Genomic DNA, 20848 nt, shown 5'->3' with positions numbered 1-20848 from the left:
CAATCACTGTGACGCTAAGTGATGGCGAGCTTTCAAAAGAATAATTCAGTTTCAACAAATCAAGTGCCAAGACATGGTCATGAAACTGTTCAAACTAAAACTCGAATGGATGACGACTTTATTCATGTAGCCACACCAAGAAAAACTCTCTCAAATATATGTTACAGTTTTAAAAATGGTTTTCTCAAATTTACATTACAAGTTGGTACAAGTCATTGACAAGTTGACTTTCACACACCTTGTACTTAGTTCCAGTCCATGTACCAATTTTGTCCAGTTTCTTCAAAGCAATATCAGCATCCTCTTTAGTGTGTGCTGCAGAGATACAGAAACGAACACGCGAGCACAAGGTATCACAAGCAGGAGCACCAACAACGACAACGGCAATACCATTCTCTAGTGCCATTCGCGAGAATGATGGCATCTTGGCTGGATTGTAAAGCATTGTAATAATGACAGGAGAGTCAGCATCACTAATCACTTCAAATCCTAACTTCTTGAGACCTTCTCTAAAGTAATTTGACGTCTCATTGAGTTGAGCAAGCTTCTTCTTTCCAATATCAGTTCCGTCTTCACCAGTAATGACCTTCAAAGCAGAGAGTGCTTGTTGGGCACATGGTGCTGGAATAATACTACCATAAATTAAACCATAGCAATTCTTTCTCAAATAACTAATCACATCCTTGTTAGCAGCAATATATCCACCAACAGATCCGAAACTCTTGGTGAAAGTTCCCATCAAAATATCAATATCAGCAGGATTAACACCACAATAATCACAGACACCTCTTCCGGTCTTACCCAATGCACCAATACTGTGGGCCTCATCCACATACAAATAACATCCATACTTCTTCTTCACTTCAACAGCTCTCTTCAAATTAACAATTTCTCCTTCCATACTATAAATTCCTTCAACAATGATGATAATCTTCTTCCAAGGTCTGTGTGTTCCTGGTTGACCTTCAATAATGCTCTTGCGAACAATCTTTTCCAAGTGATCCATGTCGTTGTGTTTAAATACAGTGACTTTGGCTCCGCTTGTAGATCTGACTCCGGCAACAATACTAGTATGATTGAGTTGATCGCTAATAATCAAACAATCTGGAGATGGGGCCAACAATGGAATGGTAGTACTATTGGTTGCAAATCCCATGGAAAATACGATTGCATCTTCCTTTCCAACAAATCTTGCTGTCATTTCCTCCAATTCTCTGTGGACCTTGGTGAAACCCAAATCTCCGTATGCGGAAGCTTGAGCTGCACCATACTTGTCAAGGCTTGTAAGAACGTCATCCAATACATGTTTTGGACTATCAGCAAAGCCCAAATAATTGTAACTTGCCAAGTTCAAACAATGGATCGTTTCATCGGTAACATGAATGGTCTGATTATAGTCATCAGAGTAACGTTTCATCACTTCAATGTATGCACCAGGTCTGCTAGCAATTGGCCTGTTCCAACAATCACAAATACGACGATACAGTCTTCTATTATAAAAATCTTCATAGGATTTTACAAGAGGAGCAAAGCCTTTAGGATTTTGATGGATAGAACCAATAAATAATTCGTAGCAAAAGTCGCGGACGTGTCCCAACATGATGAGGATGGCATAGTTGAGGTAAGTGGTTACCAAAACCCATGATGATATATCACAGTGAGTCATCTTTAAATGTATGATTTCGTCGTTTCCAAACTAATGTTGCTGATGATTAGTAATTACGTGAGTAATCAACTCTCCAACAATCGGATAATGAGCAGATAATGAACAAAAAGAAGGTCTTTCCAATAACAATCACCTCTCCAAGGCCAACAAACACAGAGGTGTGAGTAATATTTTTTTTTTGTGCGACCGCCAACGTTTTGTTGAGCGCAACGCAACGAGGACATCATCACCCACAACGGCTACCAGACCTCATCATGTTGATTGTTGTCGTTTCGAATCCAAGTGCCCTTCATCCAACATTGTAGGATTCATGAGATGGTTGATTTGTGTTTGCTTGAAAAGAGGTGAATTCGAAAGCCTGTTGAAAAAGTTGGAAGGAGGATTAAGGTAATCTTTGGGACGACTCAACACCAAAACTTTATCAACATGCTGTTGAGAGAAAATCATTCTGTTTCGAAACAGATTGCCAAATATTTGAAAGTAATACTCTGTTAAAAGGTATATTCAACGCGTTGCAAATATATATTTATAGTATTATTAACTTGAAAACAATAACACTGCAAATACAACACAAGCGCTCATCAAGTTCCACAACACAACATTTCTTCTCAATGAACTTGCCAAGCTCGAATTGGATCGTTTTTGAGACAAGTCCACCAAGAATAAACTTGCTTGTAAAGTGGATGGTTCTTCTAATCGATTTCTCTTTGAAAGTGGTGTTGTCGTTCCAACTTTTGCTTGTACAAAACATGAGCTTGCTGTTTGTGATAATTTTTCAGGAAATAGTGAACTTGAGATTTGGAATGAAAATCCAAAAGCATAATTGGTGTTGGAGAAGGGATGGATTTTGGTAGAAAGCTCAGCATTTACTGTGGTGGATGAGCTAATAATTTTCTTCCACACATCCATTGTATCAGAATTATATTGTAAACATCCAGTGTCTTTTGGAAGACTTGCTACAAATTGCTTAAAGCAACACAAGTAGGCATCCATAACAGTAAGGTGATTGTTTTCGAGTAGAGCATACGATGTTGATGAAACCTTTACAAAAACTCGGTCATTTCCAATGAATGTAGATTTTGGATTCCAGCTAGTGGAATCGGAGGCAAGAGTCATTTCTGCTTGTAGTGTGAAATTTTGATTGGGTGGAGGTGTAATAATAGTAAAGTCAATTACAACTGGGAAATAAATATCGATCACATCGAGTACTCCAAGTCTTTTCAAGTTGGATTTGAAGAAAATGGTTGCTCTAAAATCTGATAATGCTTTTCCAGAATTTGTTTGAATAAAATAGTAATTCTTTTGACCGGATTGCATCCACAAGGATGTGTCATTTACTTGAGAGTCAAATTAGTAGTCACCAATATAAAATTCACATTTAAAACACCTTCAATAGTGGTGGTCTGTGAAGAATAGAGAACAGCAGAATAGGGATGCAATGGAGAATACTCTAAAAATTGATTATCAATTAAGGAAGTAGTTTTCACATAAATGGTCTCAGTTGTTTTGAATTCAAAAGAAGAACAAATTCCATCTTTGGCTTGACCTGTAGCATCAAAATATTGCAATGTGAGTGGCATGGTGAGTTTGAGAATTTCATTTTGTTCCTCATCCAACATGTGTTGTTTTGTTACGAGTGGATGTGCAATAATTTCACTCAACTTCAAATACGTGGTGTTATAATGTGCCAAACACATTGTTCTTGTTTTAGGAATGGAAGTTAAGGTTAGCGAATGATCACCACTCACAGAGCAATTGGACAGTGAGAAGTGAGAATTTCCAATGAACATTAAATGTTGATATGGAACCGTTTGGTCATGAGAAAAACTAACAGAAAAGTAAATACCATCCAAAGTTGATGTGGAAATAATGGTTGGAGTTGGAGCATGGATTGAAACAACATTTCCATCCACATTTTCTTGATTGAATGTACATTCTAGTTTTTGACAATTGTCTCCAATATATCCAGGATCACATTGACAAGTGTTCACATCTAAACATTGACCTCTTCCTGTGCATACATGTGGATCTGTTGCTAGAATTCCGCCACACATTTGAATATCACAATATTGACCACCGTAATTGACACATTCACATTGCTCAGCGCTTGTACATGCACCCTTTCCATTACAGACGGAAGGATCTGTAGCTAACGTTCCATTACATTTTGGAATTTCACAGAATGGACCAGTCCATGATGGTATACATTGACATGTATCTACATTTTCACAACTTCCTCTAGCATTACATACGGATGGATCTGTAGCCAAAGTTCCGTTACAAATAGGAATATCACAGAATTGACCAACCCATGAGGTCATGCATTGACACAAATCAACACCATGACAACTTCCTCTAGAGTTACAAACGGTTGGATCTGAGGAAAGAGTTCCATTACATTTTGGTATCTCACAATTTAATCCTCCCCAATTTTCATGGCACACACAACCCACTGATTTTCCAATACATGTTCCATGACCACTGCAAACTTGAGGATTGGTTGATAACATTCCAGCACACTTTGGAATTTCACAAAAACGACCACCATAATTGCTTGAGCAAACACAAACATCGAATTGAGAACAAACTCCATTTCCATTACAAACTGCTGGGTTATTACTCAGTGTTCCATTACATTTTACAACAATATCCAATGGTGTGCTTCCAATTTGTTCACTTCTTCCCAAATAATAAACCATCATATTCACTCTTCCAGCAAAAACAGCAGATCCACTCAATTGACAATTCAATGTTCCAATACCATACGTGCTAGAAGGTGTTGCACAACTCATATCATTGGAAGAAATCAGTTGCATGTTGTTATTGTAAAATAACACATAAATCTTATTTGGTTGAATTTCTGGTGTGATGGTATTGTCATTATCAAATATTTCATAATCTACTTGGAAATTAGTAGTGAGTGGTAAATTGACTTGAAGAGTGGAGGAACCTTTAGGAAAGAGTTGAGCTCTTGTAGCAATTTTGTAAACTGTGAAAGGTGTATATGGACCAAAGTTTTGTGCGTAGGCACCAAAAACGTTATTTGGATTATATCTGAGATTGTAGGTAGCAGATCCCAATGTAGAAGGGAAGAATGTTTGATATCCCTCACCATTGGCAACATTGAAAGAGAAGGCATTTTCCAAGTTGGTCACGGTACCTTGTTGCCAGGTGTCAATATCATTGTAAACTGTGAAAAATTTAACACTCACTTTGACCTCTGTGTGTTGATAAACTCTTTGACCAGAATACACAAATTGAGTATTAATAACACTATAAGGTGGTACAGCACAACCAACATCAATATAATAACGAAGATTCGTATTGAATATCCAATTGGTAGATTCTGCCACGACATAGATACCTTGCATTGGAATTCTCATGGTTTGACTGCTGTCATGGGCACAAGTGACACCACTACTCGATGGCATGGATTTTGTAATGGTCAAGTAGCTAAATGGTTGTCTACCAATAGCCAAATGTCTGTTCGCCTCATCAACAATATAATACTTGAATCCATCACTAGTACTTGTAGAATCAATCGACAAGTAACCAATCGTGGGAATCTTATTACTGGGACAATTCGTTCCAACCAATTGAGTAAAGTAATACACCGGCAAAGGACATGTATTGCCATTACAGGAACAATAACCACAGTAACACGAGGTAGAGGCAAGTGGTTCCACAATACCATTACCGCTTCCACTACCACTTCCACTACGACCATCGGGTAATGTTGAATTTTCTCTCCAATGAGTATCATTCATGGAATAATTGGCAAATGAAAATGTTGGAATCACTGTGGAAATATTGACATCAAGAGTATACTCGATTAATTGTGTGGTGATGTCCGTCTGAGTGGTATTGTTGTTGTTGTTGTTGTCTGTCAAGATAATTTCATTGTTTGGTTCGTGGGTGGCTGTGATGATTCTTGGAATGGTAGCGAAGAGGATTACAAACAAGAACAGAGAAGAAATGACAACAGGTTGTACGTTGACATTCATCAGATTTGTTGTCTTCGTCGTCGTCGTTGTTGGACAATGACCTCCTTCACGTTTCTTCATGAGCTGGAAATTACTATTTTTTTGGTATTGTGTTTGTCTCACACAAAGATTGTTTGCCTTCATGGCAAATTCTTGGAGACGTACTGCGTCATTTGTTGTTTTCATCGCATGATATCTTATTGTAGGCAAATATTTGCACAATATTAGAAAAAGTAATAAACCATGGCGAGAAACGTTTATTTTGGAATCAAACCTGAATTTTAATATATTCGTATGTTTGTCAAGCTTTAACATGGATTGATCGTATAACGCGACCTTAGGATCATTTAAACACATTGTACTCAAACTCTTTTAACAATGTCAATAAACAAGTTGTCAAACAACAAGAAAAACCCGATTGGAGTTCAATATTTCAAACTTTTTCACTTTCCGTCGAACGTCACTCATCACAATTTAAAAAAATGAGTCAAAATGGTGGTGGAGCAGCTCTAATCAATGACCTTTCCTCGACAGCATCATCATCGTCATTGACAACAACAACCATTTCATCTTCAGCTCATCCACAAGACATGTCACAACCAACACTCGTAACTGTCAATCAGACAAGAAGTAGTTTAAACGGATGGACAGAACTCTTTGATCCCAATTATCAACGATTTTATTATCATAATCCGGAATCGGGTGAAACAAGTTGGTACCAGTAAGTAGTCCTGTCCATGTGTTGTTGTTGTTATCAATGTTTCAATGATTTATTCTTGTTGACTTTTGACATTTTATATCTTCCATACCAACACGACACGATTATAATACTGTGTTTCACATCATTATGGACAGTCCCAGAGATAATCCAACTCTTCAAAAATCATCATCATCATCACAACAATTATCCAACACAACTTCCACTTCTTCACAACCATCCACAGAATCATCCAAGAATCATACTCTCACTTCTCAATCATCATCACAAACACCCCTACTGCTCATTCGTTCCAGTGATCCATTATCTTACAACCATGGTTCGACTCTTGAACTTTCCATGAAAAACGAAGAACTTAATTCTAGCACCAGCACCAGCAGCACTCCACTCACGAATCGAATGGGACATTCCAATTCGACATCTTCATTCCGAAATCGACGAGGAGGTGTCAATCCCGCCAGAGTGAGTGATTCTGAAGTGAGTCGAACCGTGAGTACACTTGTGGTTAATAATAATTCACAACAACAAGTGAATACTTCTCCATCATCCGTAATATTGAGAAAAAACAAACCTTCTCCAACAACCCTCACGACGACGACGACGACCAGTACCAACTCGAAAAGGAAATCGAATCGTTTGTTGAGCTCCATCTCCGATCAATACGATACCTTGTTTGAACGAGTGGAGAAGAACAGCCGGACCACTACCACTACCACCACCACCGCTGTCGTCTGCTCTACAGGAAATAATTTCACTCCACTTCTTACTTTATCCAATGATTCATTCACCATTAAGGACAAATTCATCATTCTTCATTTATCTCATTTAACTTGTGTGAATTCCTCTTCATCATCATCCTCTTCATCATCATCATTGCCTTTGTCATCATCCTCGTCCTCCTCATGTATTCAAGTCATGGAACAAGATTTGAAACAATCTCCTCTTTTATTTGCATGTTTGAGAGGAGATTTTCAAACCTTTACGGATCTATTGAGTCAACAACAAGTGGCAAGATCGAAAGCATTGAGTGAGTCATTACCCAATTCGAAATTGAATCCACTCCATTTGGCAGTCTCTTCTGGAAATATTCATTTGGTCAAGTATTTGATTTCATGCATTCAAATGAATAAGGAAGAAGAAAAAGAATGTATATCATTGAATCAAACAGCATTCAATTCATTGACTGCTCTTCATATTGCATCATTGTTTGGTTTAACACAAATTGCCTACTTGTTAATCGAAAGTGGAGCTGATACCACTATTGGATGTCACAGCACGCCATTGGCTCCTCCCTATTTTCAACCCTTATTAACAAAATATTTGACACGAGCTCGAGATATTTCTTCGAGTTTTTATACTCCATTTCTGTATGGTGTTTTTGGAGGAAGTGTGGAAATATTGATCATGTATGGAAATTGTCAACAGAGTCATGCAGTGAGTGTGGAACAGAATCGAGAGGGATTCATGATGGATGCTTTATCGTTGGCTTGTGTTTTGCAACATGTGAAAATGGTAGAGATTATGTTACGAGAGGATTATGTGTTTAATTATGATGTGAATTTTATGGATAATAATGGAATGAGTCCAATTATGTTTTTGGCATGGTCGAGTGGTAATGCTGGTATGTTGTTGTTGTTTCATTTGAGATGAATTTATTCTCGCTGACATTTGAATATATTCTTTTAAAGCAATTTGTGGTAAACTCTTGGCAAAACAAGCGAATCTAGTGGGTGTCAATAGAGCCAATGGTTATTCATGTCTGCATTTTGCAATTGCAGCTGGAAATTATGGTTTTATCAAGAAAGTATGTCGCTCCAAAGAAAACACTGAAGAGCTCGCCATCCTCTTGCGTATTCATAATCCAAAACAACCTCTAAATGCTCTCCAATTTGTGAACAGTAAGGAAATTGAATCGACCATCTCTGCAGACATTCGAAAAAAGATTGAATCCATTTTAAAGTCGTATGGGGCCACCGAAAAGACAGGTTTCAGTGAAATTGTGAAGGAAGGTTATTTGACCAAGCAAGGCCATGTTGTGAAAAATTGGAAAAAGAGATGGTTTGTATTGAGAGTGGGTGAATTGCAATATTTCAAGAGTATTCAGAAATTGAAAGAGCCAACAGGAACCATTATTTTGCAAAATGGAAGTGTTGCCAAAACCTTTACGAAAGGATGTTTTGTATTGTATGATTCTAGAAATGACAAAAAGTACTTTATTTTGGCTTCGTCTGAGGAGGAAATGAACGAATGGATGGAGGCCATTTCATTCTGCATTAACCAAGCTGGTGTGTAATAAAATGTTTGTAGCAAAATGTCAGACGGAGCCACTGAGGTTGACTTTTCAACTTGTTCGAGCTCAATACAATGGAACCGATTTCTTTCCAAAGCAAGTCGTCATCTTCTTACCAAGAGCCTTCTCATTTTGTTCAAGCAGTGAGAATTTGGATGTATTTCACAAGTTTTGAAACCAAATACCATTCACTCTTACCGCGTATCTTCCACAGGAGTTGTCTGAACATGTTGGTTCGCCTCAAGATCGTCCTCATTCTTTTGCAACACATCCACAACATTTCCTGAAATAAATTCATTACATCCAACAGACAATTGAACAGATTCACCCTCTGTTGGATTATGATTCCTGGGGGATGGAGTCAATATTTGGTCTCCTTTCACATTACCGGACGACTTGGTTTGTCTTCTCGGCGATTGAAGAGAATGATCAAAATTTCGAGGGCTTCTTCCTCCATAGGAACGGTCACAATTAATGACAATGCTATCCGTACTGGCGTTTGTGTCTTGTTCGTTTTTGTGATGAACACCCATCTCTCCTTTGGTTGCAATGAGATTGGAACTAGTTCTTTTGACTTGTAAATTGGAAAATTCCAACGATTTGGAAGTAACCTCAGCCGCTGGTGTTTCATGGGCTGTTGTTGGCATGGATTTTTGACTGTTATTGGTCGAGTGTGACTGAGGTTGCATGTAAGGCTGATGAGGAAAGATACGATTGGAATACTTTTCAATGTGATATGAAAGGGAACTTTCAGTGTTTGCAGTTGAGGTTTCATGTTGTGTATCAGCATTTGCCATTTCTTCGGCTCTCCGGTCGTTTCGTTCTGCGTTTCGTTGTTCCAATGCTGCGACTTCTAGTGCACGTTTCTCCATCAAGTATTCGTAGGTTGTCTTTTTTAGATAAACTGTTATTTGTGAGTCAGAGAAATTGATATATATCGAAATGATACTGTATCATTGAAAGAACAACGTACTTAGTTTGATGTGAAGGAAAAATAGCTGAGTGAGTGAAAGAGCAACTATTAAGGTCACAATTCCTCCAACCCCAACTACAACTAAATGTGCAATTGGATGAGAGAATGAGTAGATTGCGAGCAGTCTCTTTGAAAAATCTTCAAAATTAATGCTTCCTTCAATCACATATGCCACTTTCGCTAAAAAAACATAGAGCAGGAGAAAGTATGTGTCAGTCAAGAAAACGAAAAATATTTTGTAATTCTTTTCTCCAATGCACATGTTGAGCCATCGGCAATGATGATCAAAACCTTGTACGCATTTCATACATAATTTACAGTGTTTGCTCGTCTCGTATCTGTTTTTGGTAATTTTCAATATTCATACCCGAAAAAGAATAAATCCTATGAATCATGATAAACTCATCAAACCTACACAATTAACTTGCAATGTTTGCAAAATACTATTTTCTTTCCTTCATACACGGGTTCTAGTCCCTTTTCCTTTAATTTTATATGTTCATCAGCTGCATCGTAAAATGTCAAAATGATGTGTGTTGTTGCGCTAATGATAGAGAGTATAAAATAAATAACAGTTGCAATCACTTGATATTCAATTCTTGAAACTGTGGTAACCATTATATAAAAATCTACATGCATAAATACTAATCCGATCCATGCAATAACTTGGAATATATCCACAGGCCATTGTAGTCCGTGACTTCGTTTCGTTTCTCGCTTAGTAATTCCTCCCTATTCCAGTCAGCCATTTTTTTCATTGAATCACCGACGTATTCGTATCAGTGATGATCATCTCGGAGGATGAGGGAAATAATATCCTTCTACAAACCTTGCAATTACATCCAACACACATTCTTTGCTATTCTTTTCGCAAACCAAACAAATAAATTATTATTATAGGATGAAAGTTTCTCGTTTTTCATCAGGCTGCAAATGTTGAGAAACAATAATGTTGATGGCCACAACAATGATGACTCTAAAAGTTCTTTTTTTTTGCGTTTGGCGAATAGAGTTGTACTTTGAAGCGCGACGGAGAAACTTTTGCCGCCAATTTTTAAATTACACCTTAAAATAAAAAAATTCATGCTGGTGCGACCATCATCAAATGACATCGACGAGCACCAAAACGAATGATGAATCGGGAATTTCAAAAACTCCATCATCATTAATGATGTCTTCTAATACATCAGTGATGGCTTCCTCCAATGAGCCTAACCTGTTGGAATTCAATCCTGCATCATTGTACGGGTTTTGTACAGGATGCACCGAGAGATATTTTGCAGGAGATCATGGAGGGTATCCTCCTTTTGAACTTGTAGAAAATTGTTTTAAAGAATTCGGAATGAAAGGAGAACGAGATAAACAATTTATTGCTGATGTAATTATTGGAATAGAACGATATTCAAAATTTATTGACATCTCTTTAGAAATATTTTCAAAATGTAGCTCGAAAGAGAATGAGTTTTTGATACTCAATAGAGAGAGAACAGATTATTCTGTGGTGTTGTATACTTTGTACTTTTTATTTCCTTCAGTTTTACCTTTAGATTTTGTAAAAGATTTTTTGTCCAATGCAATGACGCCCTCAAAGCGACAACGGTTCATACTCTTCATTTACAATTCCCAAAACCTGACAACGTTATTTATGGAAGAGTGGAGCAGGCTGTATGAAAAAGAATGGATTGACTCTCAACTTTTAAGCTCAATACGTCAACATGAAGAAATTGTGACCTCGTGGGCTTCCAAAATTGTAGGCAAGGACAAACCACCAAAGAAGTCGGATACAGTTTTTGAACCATTTAATTTAACAATGCAAAAAGAAAAGAAGCAACCAGTCGAAGAAGTAATTGAATACACATTCAAAACTAAGGAAATTCCTGAAACAACTTACAAACCCGAGAATCCTGCCATCTCCAAAGCTCTTGACATGTATAAGGAGAGTAGAAAATCTATACCTTTTCTCGATGAGCAGATCATTGAGAACAATAGGAAAGAAATTTCGAAATTGCGAGAAGAAATGGAGAGAGCCAAAGTGCCCAATGCTCCACCAAGAGCAAGAAAAAAAGATATCGAGCACACTATGGAATCTGTGACTTCTCCCAAACCAGTCATTAAAGACATTGAGCAAGTACGAAAAGTATTAGACGCTCCTGCCAATGTCAAGCTCAATGCAGCAGCAATATTGAGAGAAGAAGCTCTTATTCGCAAAAAACAAGAGAAGGAAGAAGAATTACTTAGAAAGTATGAATCTGAGTTGAGGGACGAATCTGCCTTCAAATCATGGCAAGAAAACATGAAACTTCAAGACGAAAAAAAGTATTTGGAAGAAATCGAACGGAAGAAGAAAGAAGCGATGGAAAGTGACATTAATGCTAGGCTCGTACGAGAGAACATGGCTGAAAAAAACAACAAACTTGCTGTGGAGCAAAAGAAAAAGAGAGACGAAGAAATCAAAGAGCTTAAAGAAAAGATAGAAAAAGAGCAAAAAGTATTGGAAGAGAAAAACAAGGAATTTGCCAAAGAAATTCAAGAGAAAATTCAAGTAGTGAAGCACGAAATTAAAAAAGAAAAGAAGAGAACAGCCAACGAAATTAAGAGAGAAAGTCAAAAGAATGAAAAGATCATCAAACAACAACATGAAGAAGAACAGCGAAAGCGCGAAGATCTCATCAAACAAATTAGAGCTCTTGTAAATGCTCCAAAAAGGCAAACCAAGACCTTTGACCGAACTGAAACTTCAGAGGTTGGATTGTTAGCTGAAATGTCCATCGTTCAGTTGAAAGAGCGATTAGACGAATTGAAAAAGATCGAAGAGCAACAAAGAGAGGAACGAAAGACGAATATCATTTCAAAAAAGAAAGAAAAAGAAATGGAAATGCAAAACAAGTTAAATCTTTTGAGAAAACACCGAGATCAAATGAAAAAAGAAAGAACTACGAACAGGATGAAAAAGCTAGAAATGATTGAGACACACACCAAGAATGCAGAAGAATTAAGGAAGGAGGCACTACTTTCTCTGAGCGAAAAATTGGAGCAAAAACGAGAACTCAAATTGAAAGAACAACGACTTCAAGAAGAGCTCAAGCAAGAACGACTGAAAGAGAAACAACGTCTTCACCAAGAGAAGGAAAATGTGGAAAAGAAACACTGGGCCAATCAAGAGATTGGAGCTGAAAGAATGGCTCTCGCACGTATAGAGCAAAGCAAGAAAGAAGCTCCTGTACGAAATACGGCCAAGAGAATTGGTTTATTGAAAATGTCATCCTCTTCTGTTCGACCAACATCCACAAAAGACGACAGCATCCACTCCAAACAACAAGCCAGTGTTGCTTCCTGTGAGCAAGGGGATGATTCAACACCACCCATGACAACCCTCAATGATGATGAAAATGGGAGTTTCCGTGTGTCACAACAACAACAACAACCTGCTGACCTCTTGAAAGATCCACTACAAGAAGAGGTGAAATAAAAACGATGAACGAAAAAAATTCTCATCAACACACTCTTTTCCATCATCATCCCTTCCGTCCATAAAGTTCTCTCAAAGTGTCGGCATTGCTGTATCAGACTTCACATTGTCGTCGTCCTAACCCTTCTCCGTGTTCATCTTTGCGATAAACCTTTCATATTTTTCTTCTCGTCATCATCATACATTTAAAAATTATTACACAAAAGATATCATGGAATCAAAACCATCATCACCTTCGGAAGGAGTAAAGAAGAGTGCTTTCAAGCTGAAAATCGAGGAACTTGCCAACGCAAATGCTGGCATAGGTTACAGTGTTTGTGGTGGTGTGAGTGGAGCTGTTTCAAGAACAGTGGCTGCCCCCTTTGAAAGGCTTAAAATTCTGTTTCAAGTTCAGGACCTTTCTGTTCAAAACACAAATCCAGGAGAAGTTAAATATAATGGTATATTTCGTAGTTTAATTCAAATCGGAAAGGATGAAGGAATAACGGGATACTTTAAAGGAAATGGTAGTAATGTTGTGCGTATTGTTCCCTACACGGCAGCACAATTTGTTTCCTATGAAAAGTATAAAGAATTTGCTATGGCTAGGTCGGAAGATGGAAAATTGACCACTGTTCAAAGACTTGTGTGTGGTGGTTTGGCTGGTATGACTTCTGTTGTTGTTTCCTATCCACTTGATGTGGTGCGGTGTCGATTGAGTGCACAATATGAACCAAAAATCTATCATGGAATTAATCATGCTTTGAAAATGATTTACAAACAAGAAGGATTGTATGGACTATATAGAGGTATGGTTCCGACCCTACTCGGAATTGCTCCATATGTTGCTCTTAATTTTACAACCTATGAGAAATTGAAAGTATTGTGCTTGGAATATTTAGGATCTGATAGTTTAGGTATTGTTACCAAGTTGGCTCTTGGAGCTGTTAGCGGAACTTTTGCACAGACCGTTAGTAAGTATTGACTTGTAGAGTCGTGATGATATATTATCAACAACTATGCGAATGATATTCTTGCAACCAATCGTTTGTCAATGTGAATCATTTATATTATTCATTAATATTATCATTTATATTGCAACTAATCGTCTATGTGAATCATTTATATTACAACCATCATCCTACACTTATCATGATTATTCAAATTGCTGAATTGGATGACAATTACTGTTATTTGTACAATGATTCTACAATCATAATTTAGCTTATCCATTCGACGTGGTGAGAAGAAGAATGCAAATGGTTGGTATGGGAGGTAGTACTGAGCACATTTCACTATCGGCCGCTTTCCGTCAAGTTTATCAAAGATATGGTTTTGTTGGATTTTACAAAGGTCTTCTTTCGAATTATTTGAAGGTCATTCCAGTTGTTTCCATCAACTTTGTTGTCTACGAATACATGAAGATTTTCCTTGGATTATCTAAAGAAGGATCAGGAGAAGTTTAATTTGCTCCAATAATGTATGCTAAAATTTTGGGTACGAGTCTATTGAGAGAAATTTTGCTTTATCATGGAGAGCTCACTAAAATATTGGAATAATTTATTTTACTTTTTCTTTTTCTTTTTTTGGGTGGACTCTTTTTCAGATGAACCTGATTGCTTTTTTCGTTTCTTTTTCGAGTCAGAGGCATTCGAAGACTCTGCCACTGGCACTTCTTGAGCTGGCAGTAGTGTAGTGTCCGAGTACTCATACTCATCAACATTTGGCTTTCCGAATAGAGAAATGTATTTTTCAAGAAGGGGCAACACGGTCGTCTCAAACGCCTCATGCACACGCCTTGTTGGCATGAGAGTGTTGACGTCAAAACCTAGCTTTGTTAAAATTGTTGCGTGATAGAGATAGTCATCATAATTCATTAACTCTCTTCTCGAGTAAACTCCTGGTGTCAAATTTGCAAATAATGAAGCATCAAACTTGTTGATTTCTTGTTCAGCCTCTGTTTCATCTTGTTCTTCAATCTCTTCCATAGTTGTCAATACAGCTGGTGTAGAAGCCAATCGTAGTTTTTCTTCAAGTAATCGTTGCTTTTCTGTCTTGATTGTTTCAAGTCTGAGTCGTTCTTTTTCTTCTTTTTGTTTTTGTCTAATTAATTGCTGTTCTTCTTCATTTCTCTTTTTTTTAATGGCCTCAATTTTCTTTAATTGTTCTCTCAATTCGTTTTCTCTTTTTTCTGCTTCGGAGGATCGTGAGTATAGCATTTCTAGATTTTGTTTTCGCCTCGTCTCGTAATCGTAATCATACTCAACTGCCATGAGAGGATGCTTTTTCAATTTTTCGTTTGGAATGGATCGTTTTTTAGCTCGGTGTTGTAACAAAGCTTTTGAAATTTCATAATATCTCTTTTTTAAATCCTCCACAGATCGGGGTGGAACAGGTGAGTGTTGTGTCTTGAGTTCACTTGTACAAAATCGGTCGTGTATGACCATAAACCGTAAATCATATTGTTGACACAATGAAAATAACAGATCTGTCTCCTCTCGACTCCAATTTTCATTCTTATGCAACGGCTCTATTATTTCTTTATATTCATCATCGTCATAGCTAAAAACTCTAGTTTTCTTATTCAAGATTTCAAAAGGGTAATTTGGAGCCACTTGCTCATCATCGTCATCATCCACTCGAGTCCAATGAAATAAAACGGTTCCATCATCTCTAGCATTATTCAAAAAAGCTTTCCATCTCCACTTGTCTGTTGTTTGAATAATTTTACGTTTTGCTGATTGTCTCCGAGGTGTTTCCAATGAAGGAGAACGAAGAGGAGTTGATGTAATTGCCAAAGAATGAGTAGCATCTTTTTGCTTTCCTTTCAACACTGTGCTTGATTTCGGAGAAAGTATCTGATCCACGAGGGTTGACTTCTTTTTGGCAGAAGCATCCACGCCCAACAAATCCGCATAATCAGACATTTTTTTTGTTTTATTAAAATGATTTGTTGTTAATTTGTTTGTTTGTTCATCGTACAAAGATCTCAAAAACTGGTGCAGAGTATAAATCTAATGTAATAATAGGATTATTCCAAAGCTCCCAAAGTGTTTTGTCCCGAATAGGAGATGTATAAAAAGCCATCTTCATCCTTGTACTTTTCATAAATAGATCCCATGAGATCCGTTTGCATGAGGAGCACATCCTTTCCGACAAAGAAGAATAGCGAGGTAGTTTCATCAACTGAGAGTCTTCCTCGTACAACCATGACAAATTGTGAAACGTTTAAGTCGGCCGGAACTAGATACTTGTTCTTATCAATGGAGGGTAAATCCTGTTCATGAAACAACAATTGGTGATGTAGAAATTTCAGGAAGGAGTGGTTTTTGCAGAAATTTCATATTTACAATTTTAGACATTGTTCGAATTGATCATTATCAAATTAATCCATTTCATGATGAAATAACGGCAGCAACATTGAAAATTATATCAATGACCATCGGAATGTAACATCCATATGATAATAATATGATGTACCTTGGAAAAACGAGTGACTATAGTACGTACCTTCTCAACGGCTGATTTCTCGCAAATCACGGGCACACGATCTGGATATTTCTCTCTCACTTTTCGTGATTCTTCAATTCTTTCTGTGAGTGATTTCTGTTCTTTGAATGCCTTTGGTTGACTTGTAGACTTGGGTCGGTTCGATGGCACAAGGGACTCTTGACTCATTTCTTGGTGTGGTTAAATTGATGAACCGTGATTGCTGTTAGAGATTTTTATTTGTCTATTTTCGAATTGCGCAAAAAAAGGAATTGGAAGAATGTTAGAAGACTCTTTTCGACTATTACTACTGACAGAGACCTTGGTTGGGGTAGATCCTCTCTATTCTTCATTGCCACTACTATCGTGCTCAGGATTTGATGTTTCTGTGATGGATGATTGGTCATTATTCTGATCGAAGTGTTGGAGTTGTTGAGAGAGAACACTGTCAAGCTCAATGGTTTTTGAAACTTTTTCATCCAAAAAGAGGATGGTTTGATTTTCTTGAAGGAAGATGTTTAAGATCAGAGGTAAATAAATGGAGGTAATCTTGATATGTTTGTGTTCGTGTTTGTTGCTTTCTTGATAACTGTTTCGGAGTGGAATTACAATTCCATCATTGAAATGAGTGTTTGAATACAATACACCATGATATTAACAACCATTAGAATGATGAAAATAACACTTGCCTAATATTACAGGTGAAGGTATTTACAGTAGTAACATCTGTAATTTGTTTGTACAAAAGGAATAGTTGTGTTTTGGTTTGTTGAGTAGGGTCTACAATGGAAAATCCGTTTTCATCTAAAACGATATATTTCCTGTGCCCTAGTGTCGTTGAATGACAATAGCAGTGTGACAAATTCGATCAAAATTTAGAAAAAATTTAAATCATTTGTCATGAAAATTAGAAATGCATTTAAAATACTCTCGAACCCAAATATATTGAAAACTCAACTTACACTTGTCACTCTTAATTAAAATTTCCAGGGATGAATGATCCAATGCGGAAATGTTCTTTTTCTTTTCTGTTGTTGAGGATGTATTGGAGCTGGAACCGTAAAATAAACCCACCACAGGCCCAACACTGTATGAATATAATCCAGAAAGAGATGCTCCAAGATAATAATTGAATCCACTTGTGTATGACTTGTGTTTGTCGGAATTTGAATGAGTGACAGAGTTGTCCGTTGAGCTATTGTGAGAAGAGGAATTTTCCATTTTTGAACTACTTCTACCACTAGAATTTGCACTAAAACTAAAACTCGATGGAGTCAAGCTCTTAATATAAGCGAAGGGATCAATCTTTTTTCCTTTTGCATTATAAATCACTCGTTGCTCCTCCTCATCTTCAACATCTCCATACTCTATGGCTTGTAAAAATCCATTTTCATCTAATTTAATTTCTACAGGTCGCTCTTTTCGTTTGGTTGAAATTTCATGACTCTTTTTCTCATGAATTTTCAATTGATCCAACACGTGATTAATGATTGTACTCGTATTCGAAATACTTTTCAGTCCCACAAAGTAATAACTGGTGTTATTTCGAGTTTGAATCCACAGTACGGATTTAAATAGATAGGAACTCTTTGTGCATTGAGCAATATCTTGCAGAGGGATCAAAATGCATGAAGTGTTCGATTTGATTTCTCTGTTTTTGAATTCGGGTACATAGGTCACATCGACAAAATCCTCATCAGTACTTCCAAAGATGGTCATTGGGGCATTACTTGATCCTGGAGAGGATCCTGTTGAACTCTTGACGCTGTTGAAAATGTTGGTGGATGTATTCATGACCATGGTAGTGGCTGTGTTCATTAAACCACTACTACTAGCACCACTACTTCCAGTACTACCTACGCTACCAGAACCTGATGATCCGTTTCCGCATCCCGATGACGAGTTTCCTCTATTCCTTCCTGTGGACGTTTGTGCTGGCGATGAATCGTATTCAAATAAAATAAATCGTGGTGTGATGAATAAATTGCCAGCCGAGGGAGCAACCATATTATTCCAATATTGGCATTTGAATTGTTTAATTAATAAGAATGAATTATCGGAAGAGGGAGGTAGGTTCATCTCTGGGTCGTTCAAAATTCAAGCCATACAACTGAAACCGACACAATCAAACAATTTTTTAAATTTACAATTTCGATTCATCAAAACTTGGTTCTGCATTCAAATCAGGGCAGCAAACCAAATAGATTCAACTTCAAAAAAGTTTAGATTTGTTAAAAATTCTACACGCAACGAAATAATTAATTACAGCATACAGAAACACAGCATACAGTTACGTCATCAGATTTGCCATGTCGTTTAAACTCTCCAGTCACCTTACTCAGCCCCATTGAGAAGGGCGTATGATTGGGGAGTGTTGGTGAGTTGTATCTCTTGACCGCTTCCTGTACAAGTTTTTTTGAAATGCTGTGACAACTTGTGGCTGTCCTCATAATTTTCAGAATATCTGAATCAAAAAGATTATCAAACAATCCATCTGTTGCCAGCACAATGTAGTCTCCTTCACGTAAGGTACAACAATTAATGTGTAAATCTGCACAACTGGGATCGTCCTTAATTAACTCATCGCTATCAAGCTCTGGAGGTATTACGGAAAGTTGATATGGAGCGTTAAAGTAGTGTTGTTGCTCCTTACTTCGATAGATTACCTTGCTTTTTTGTTTGTTCACCACAGCAAACCCAGAATCTCCAAGATTTGCATAAGAGAGTTGATATAAATTTTGAGGTAGAGGTTTTAAAAAGATGATACATGCCGTGGTTCCTCCTGCTTTCACTTGATTGAACTCTGTCATTAACCTAAATGCTCGTTCAAGTAGAATTTTTGGATGTACAACCTGAGGAAGCTCAAGACCTCTTGCTACCATTGGTTCGTATTCTTTTGGGATATGGTAATTATTTTCTGCAACAATTTGGTTCAGTTGATCGCTACAGAGCAAAAGTTTGCAATTCCACATTAATTGTCGACTCACTAGGGATGGGTCAATGTCAAATGCCATCCATCCACCAACTCCGTCTGCAATACCAAAACTGTACACTTCATGCTTTGCACTGTAGCAACAGTAGTATGCATCTTCCCCTGTTGGATGGGTATTCTCGTCACACATGGGTTTTTGTTTACTGTACACTGACACTTTCAGAGCTTTTTCGCTAATATTTGCGTTGGCATCAGCCCCACTACCTGAGGCCTTTTTAATTCGATATTGGAGATTCAATTTTGACTTTGGAATTGGAGGTGGTGTTAGAAGTGGTATTTTTGAGGGTGAAATAACCTCGGAAAATAATTGCTTATTAATGTTATATGTTGAATGTAGATCAAATGGATTATTACTCTAAGAAATCCATATCATGTGTTTGTACAAATGTGAATGTTGGATTCCAAGCAATGAATTGATCCAAGACAATTAAGGAACCATAGAATGTGACACACAACACGTCGATAACAAAAAACCTACCTTGACAATGGGTGTGATGGGGTGATTGATATAGGACGCTTCAATAGTGTCAACATCTTCTTCTTCTTCAAATGTTGATACGGTGAAGGGCGAGAGGGCTTGTTTGTTACTACTTGTGGGAGATATGGGTGCTATCGTCTTTGTTGTTGGCGTGAGAGATTGAAAATTTTTCTCTTCGTTCTTTTTACGCCCTAGTGGTGATGTAGGCTGACTTTTGCTACCGTTCAAACTATTAGGATTCGAATTCGAAGCATTAACACTGAATGAATTCCGCACGGGTTGATGAAAATCTCCTCCAGCTGATCCAATCCCTCGCTTGGAACCTGTAGAAGTTGAGGATGAAAAGAAATGAATGAGTGGAGATGTGTTTGGTTTTGGAGATGTTACCTTAGAATCAATGGTTGTTGTTGGTGAGCTTGATGAGATATTGACTGAATTGGTGGAACTTGTTGATGCTGAGGACAAGCCAGCCGTAGAACCGACCCCACCCACGCTACTCGACAGAGAACTTGATTTATGTTTTGTTCCTGTTCCGAACTGCGAAGATTTTGAAAGAGACGATGATCCTGTAGCTGATTTTCCTCTGTTGGAGCCCGAAGCTGGCAGCGTTGCTGAAAAGGTTCCTAAGGCCCTCGACGACGATGATGAAAACGAAGGAGATGATGATCGTGTCGTAGTAGTATTATTGCTATTATTGCTTCCCAAGTTATTGAAATTGACGCCACCATGGGAACTGTTCCTCATTTTTTCAAAAGCTCTACTGATTCAGTAGCAGCATCTCGAGAGAGAAAGAGTCGCGACTTGATGAATT

The 20848-nt window shown here is 37.5% G+C and overlaps 11 protein-coding genes across 11 annotated transcripts; 3 read left to right on the top strand and 8 right to left on the bottom strand.

Moving 5' to 3' along the window:
- Nucleotides 1-190: 190 nt before the first annotated feature.
- Nucleotides 191-1666, bottom strand: C9374_007194 (uncharacterized protein; the record flags this gene model as incomplete). The annotated part of the gene is made up of 1 exon (XM_044697138.1): nt 191-1666. One exon carries the CDS (start codon nt 1664-1666, stop codon nt 191-193), a length of 1476 nt encoding a protein of 491 aa, XP_044555557.1.
- A 537-nt stretch (nt 1667-2203) lies between these two features.
- Nucleotides 2204-2983, bottom strand: C9374_007193 (uncharacterized protein; the record flags this gene model as incomplete). The annotated part of the gene is made up of 1 exon (XM_044697137.1): nt 2204-2983. One exon carries the CDS (start codon nt 2981-2983, stop codon nt 2204-2206), a length of 780 nt encoding a protein of 259 aa, XP_044555556.1.
- A 17-nt stretch (nt 2984-3000) lies between these two features.
- C9374_007192 (uncharacterized protein) lies at nt 3001-5730 on the bottom strand (the record flags this gene model as incomplete). Its single annotated transcript, XM_044697136.1, has 1 exon — nt 3001-5730. One exon carries the CDS (start codon nt 5728-5730, stop codon nt 3001-3003), a length of 2730 nt encoding a protein of 909 aa, XP_044555555.1.
- Nucleotides 5731-6131: 401 nt separating this feature from the next.
- Nucleotides 6132-8660, top strand: C9374_007191 (uncharacterized protein; the record flags this gene model as incomplete). The annotated part of the gene is made up of 3 exons (XM_044697135.1): nt 6132-6370; nt 6505-7988; nt 8056-8660. 3 exons carry the CDS (start codon nt 6132-6134, stop codon nt 8658-8660), a joined length of 2328 nt encoding a protein of 775 aa, XP_044555554.1.
- Nucleotides 8661-8851: 191 nt separating this feature from the next.
- Nucleotides 8852-10483, bottom strand: C9374_007190 (uncharacterized protein; the record flags this gene model as incomplete). The annotated part of the gene is made up of 4 exons (XM_044697134.1): nt 8852-9561; nt 9631-9968; nt 10046-10362; nt 10460-10483. 4 exons carry the CDS (start codon nt 10481-10483, stop codon nt 8852-8854), a joined length of 1389 nt encoding a protein of 462 aa, XP_044555553.1.
- A 252-nt stretch (nt 10484-10735) lies between these two features.
- Nucleotides 10736-13099, top strand: C9374_007189 (uncharacterized protein; the record flags this gene model as incomplete). Its single annotated transcript, XM_044697132.1, has 1 exon — nt 10736-13099. The coding sequence occupies one exon, from the start codon at nt 10736-10738 to the stop codon at nt 13097-13099; it is 2364 nt and encodes a 787-aa protein (XP_044555552.1).
- A 211-nt stretch (nt 13100-13310) lies between these two features.
- C9374_007188 (uncharacterized protein) lies at nt 13311-14544 on the top strand (the record flags this gene model as incomplete). Its single annotated transcript, XM_044697131.1, has 2 exons — nt 13311-14052; nt 14303-14544. 2 exons carry the CDS (start codon nt 13311-13313, stop codon nt 14542-14544), a joined length of 984 nt encoding a protein of 327 aa, XP_044555551.1.
- Nucleotides 14545-14643: 99 nt separating this feature from the next.
- On the bottom strand, nt 14644-16005 carry C9374_007187 (uncharacterized protein; the record flags this gene model as incomplete). Its single annotated transcript, XM_044697130.1, has 1 exon — nt 14644-16005. The coding sequence occupies one exon, from the start codon at nt 16003-16005 to the stop codon at nt 14644-14646; it is 1362 nt and encodes a 453-aa protein (XP_044555550.1).
- Nucleotides 16006-16109: 104 nt separating this feature from the next.
- C9374_007186 (uncharacterized protein) lies at nt 16110-16756 on the bottom strand (the record flags this gene model as incomplete). Its single annotated transcript, XM_044697129.1, has 2 exons — nt 16110-16355; nt 16589-16756. The coding sequence occupies 2 exons, from the start codon at nt 16754-16756 to the stop codon at nt 16110-16112; spliced, it is 414 nt and encodes a 137-aa protein (XP_044555549.1).
- A 153-nt stretch (nt 16757-16909) lies between these two features.
- Nucleotides 16910-18646, bottom strand: C9374_007185 (uncharacterized protein; the record flags this gene model as incomplete). The annotated part of the gene is made up of 3 exons (XM_044697128.1): nt 16910-17156; nt 17257-17395; nt 17530-18646. 3 exons carry the CDS (start codon nt 18644-18646, stop codon nt 16910-16912), a joined length of 1503 nt encoding a protein of 500 aa, XP_044555548.1.
- Nucleotides 18647-18825: 179 nt separating this feature from the next.
- C9374_007184 (uncharacterized protein) lies at nt 18826-20781 on the bottom strand (the record flags this gene model as incomplete). Its single annotated transcript, XM_044697127.1, has 2 exons — nt 18826-19914; nt 20038-20781. The coding sequence occupies 2 exons, from the start codon at nt 20779-20781 to the stop codon at nt 18826-18828; spliced, it is 1833 nt and encodes a 610-aa protein (XP_044555547.1).
- Nucleotides 20782-20848: the final 67 nt, after the last annotated feature.

This window comes from Naegleria lovaniensis (assembly GCF_003324165.1).
Source record: "Naegleria lovaniensis strain ATCC 30569 chromosome Unknown tig002, whole genome shotgun sequence".
NCBI classification, from domain to species: domain Eukaryota; phylum Heterolobosea; class Eutetramitea; order Acrasida; family Naegleriidae; genus Naegleria; species Naegleria lovaniensis.
Note: the sequence above shows the minus strand (reverse complement) of the source record. Positions and strands in the feature narration are given on the sequence as shown.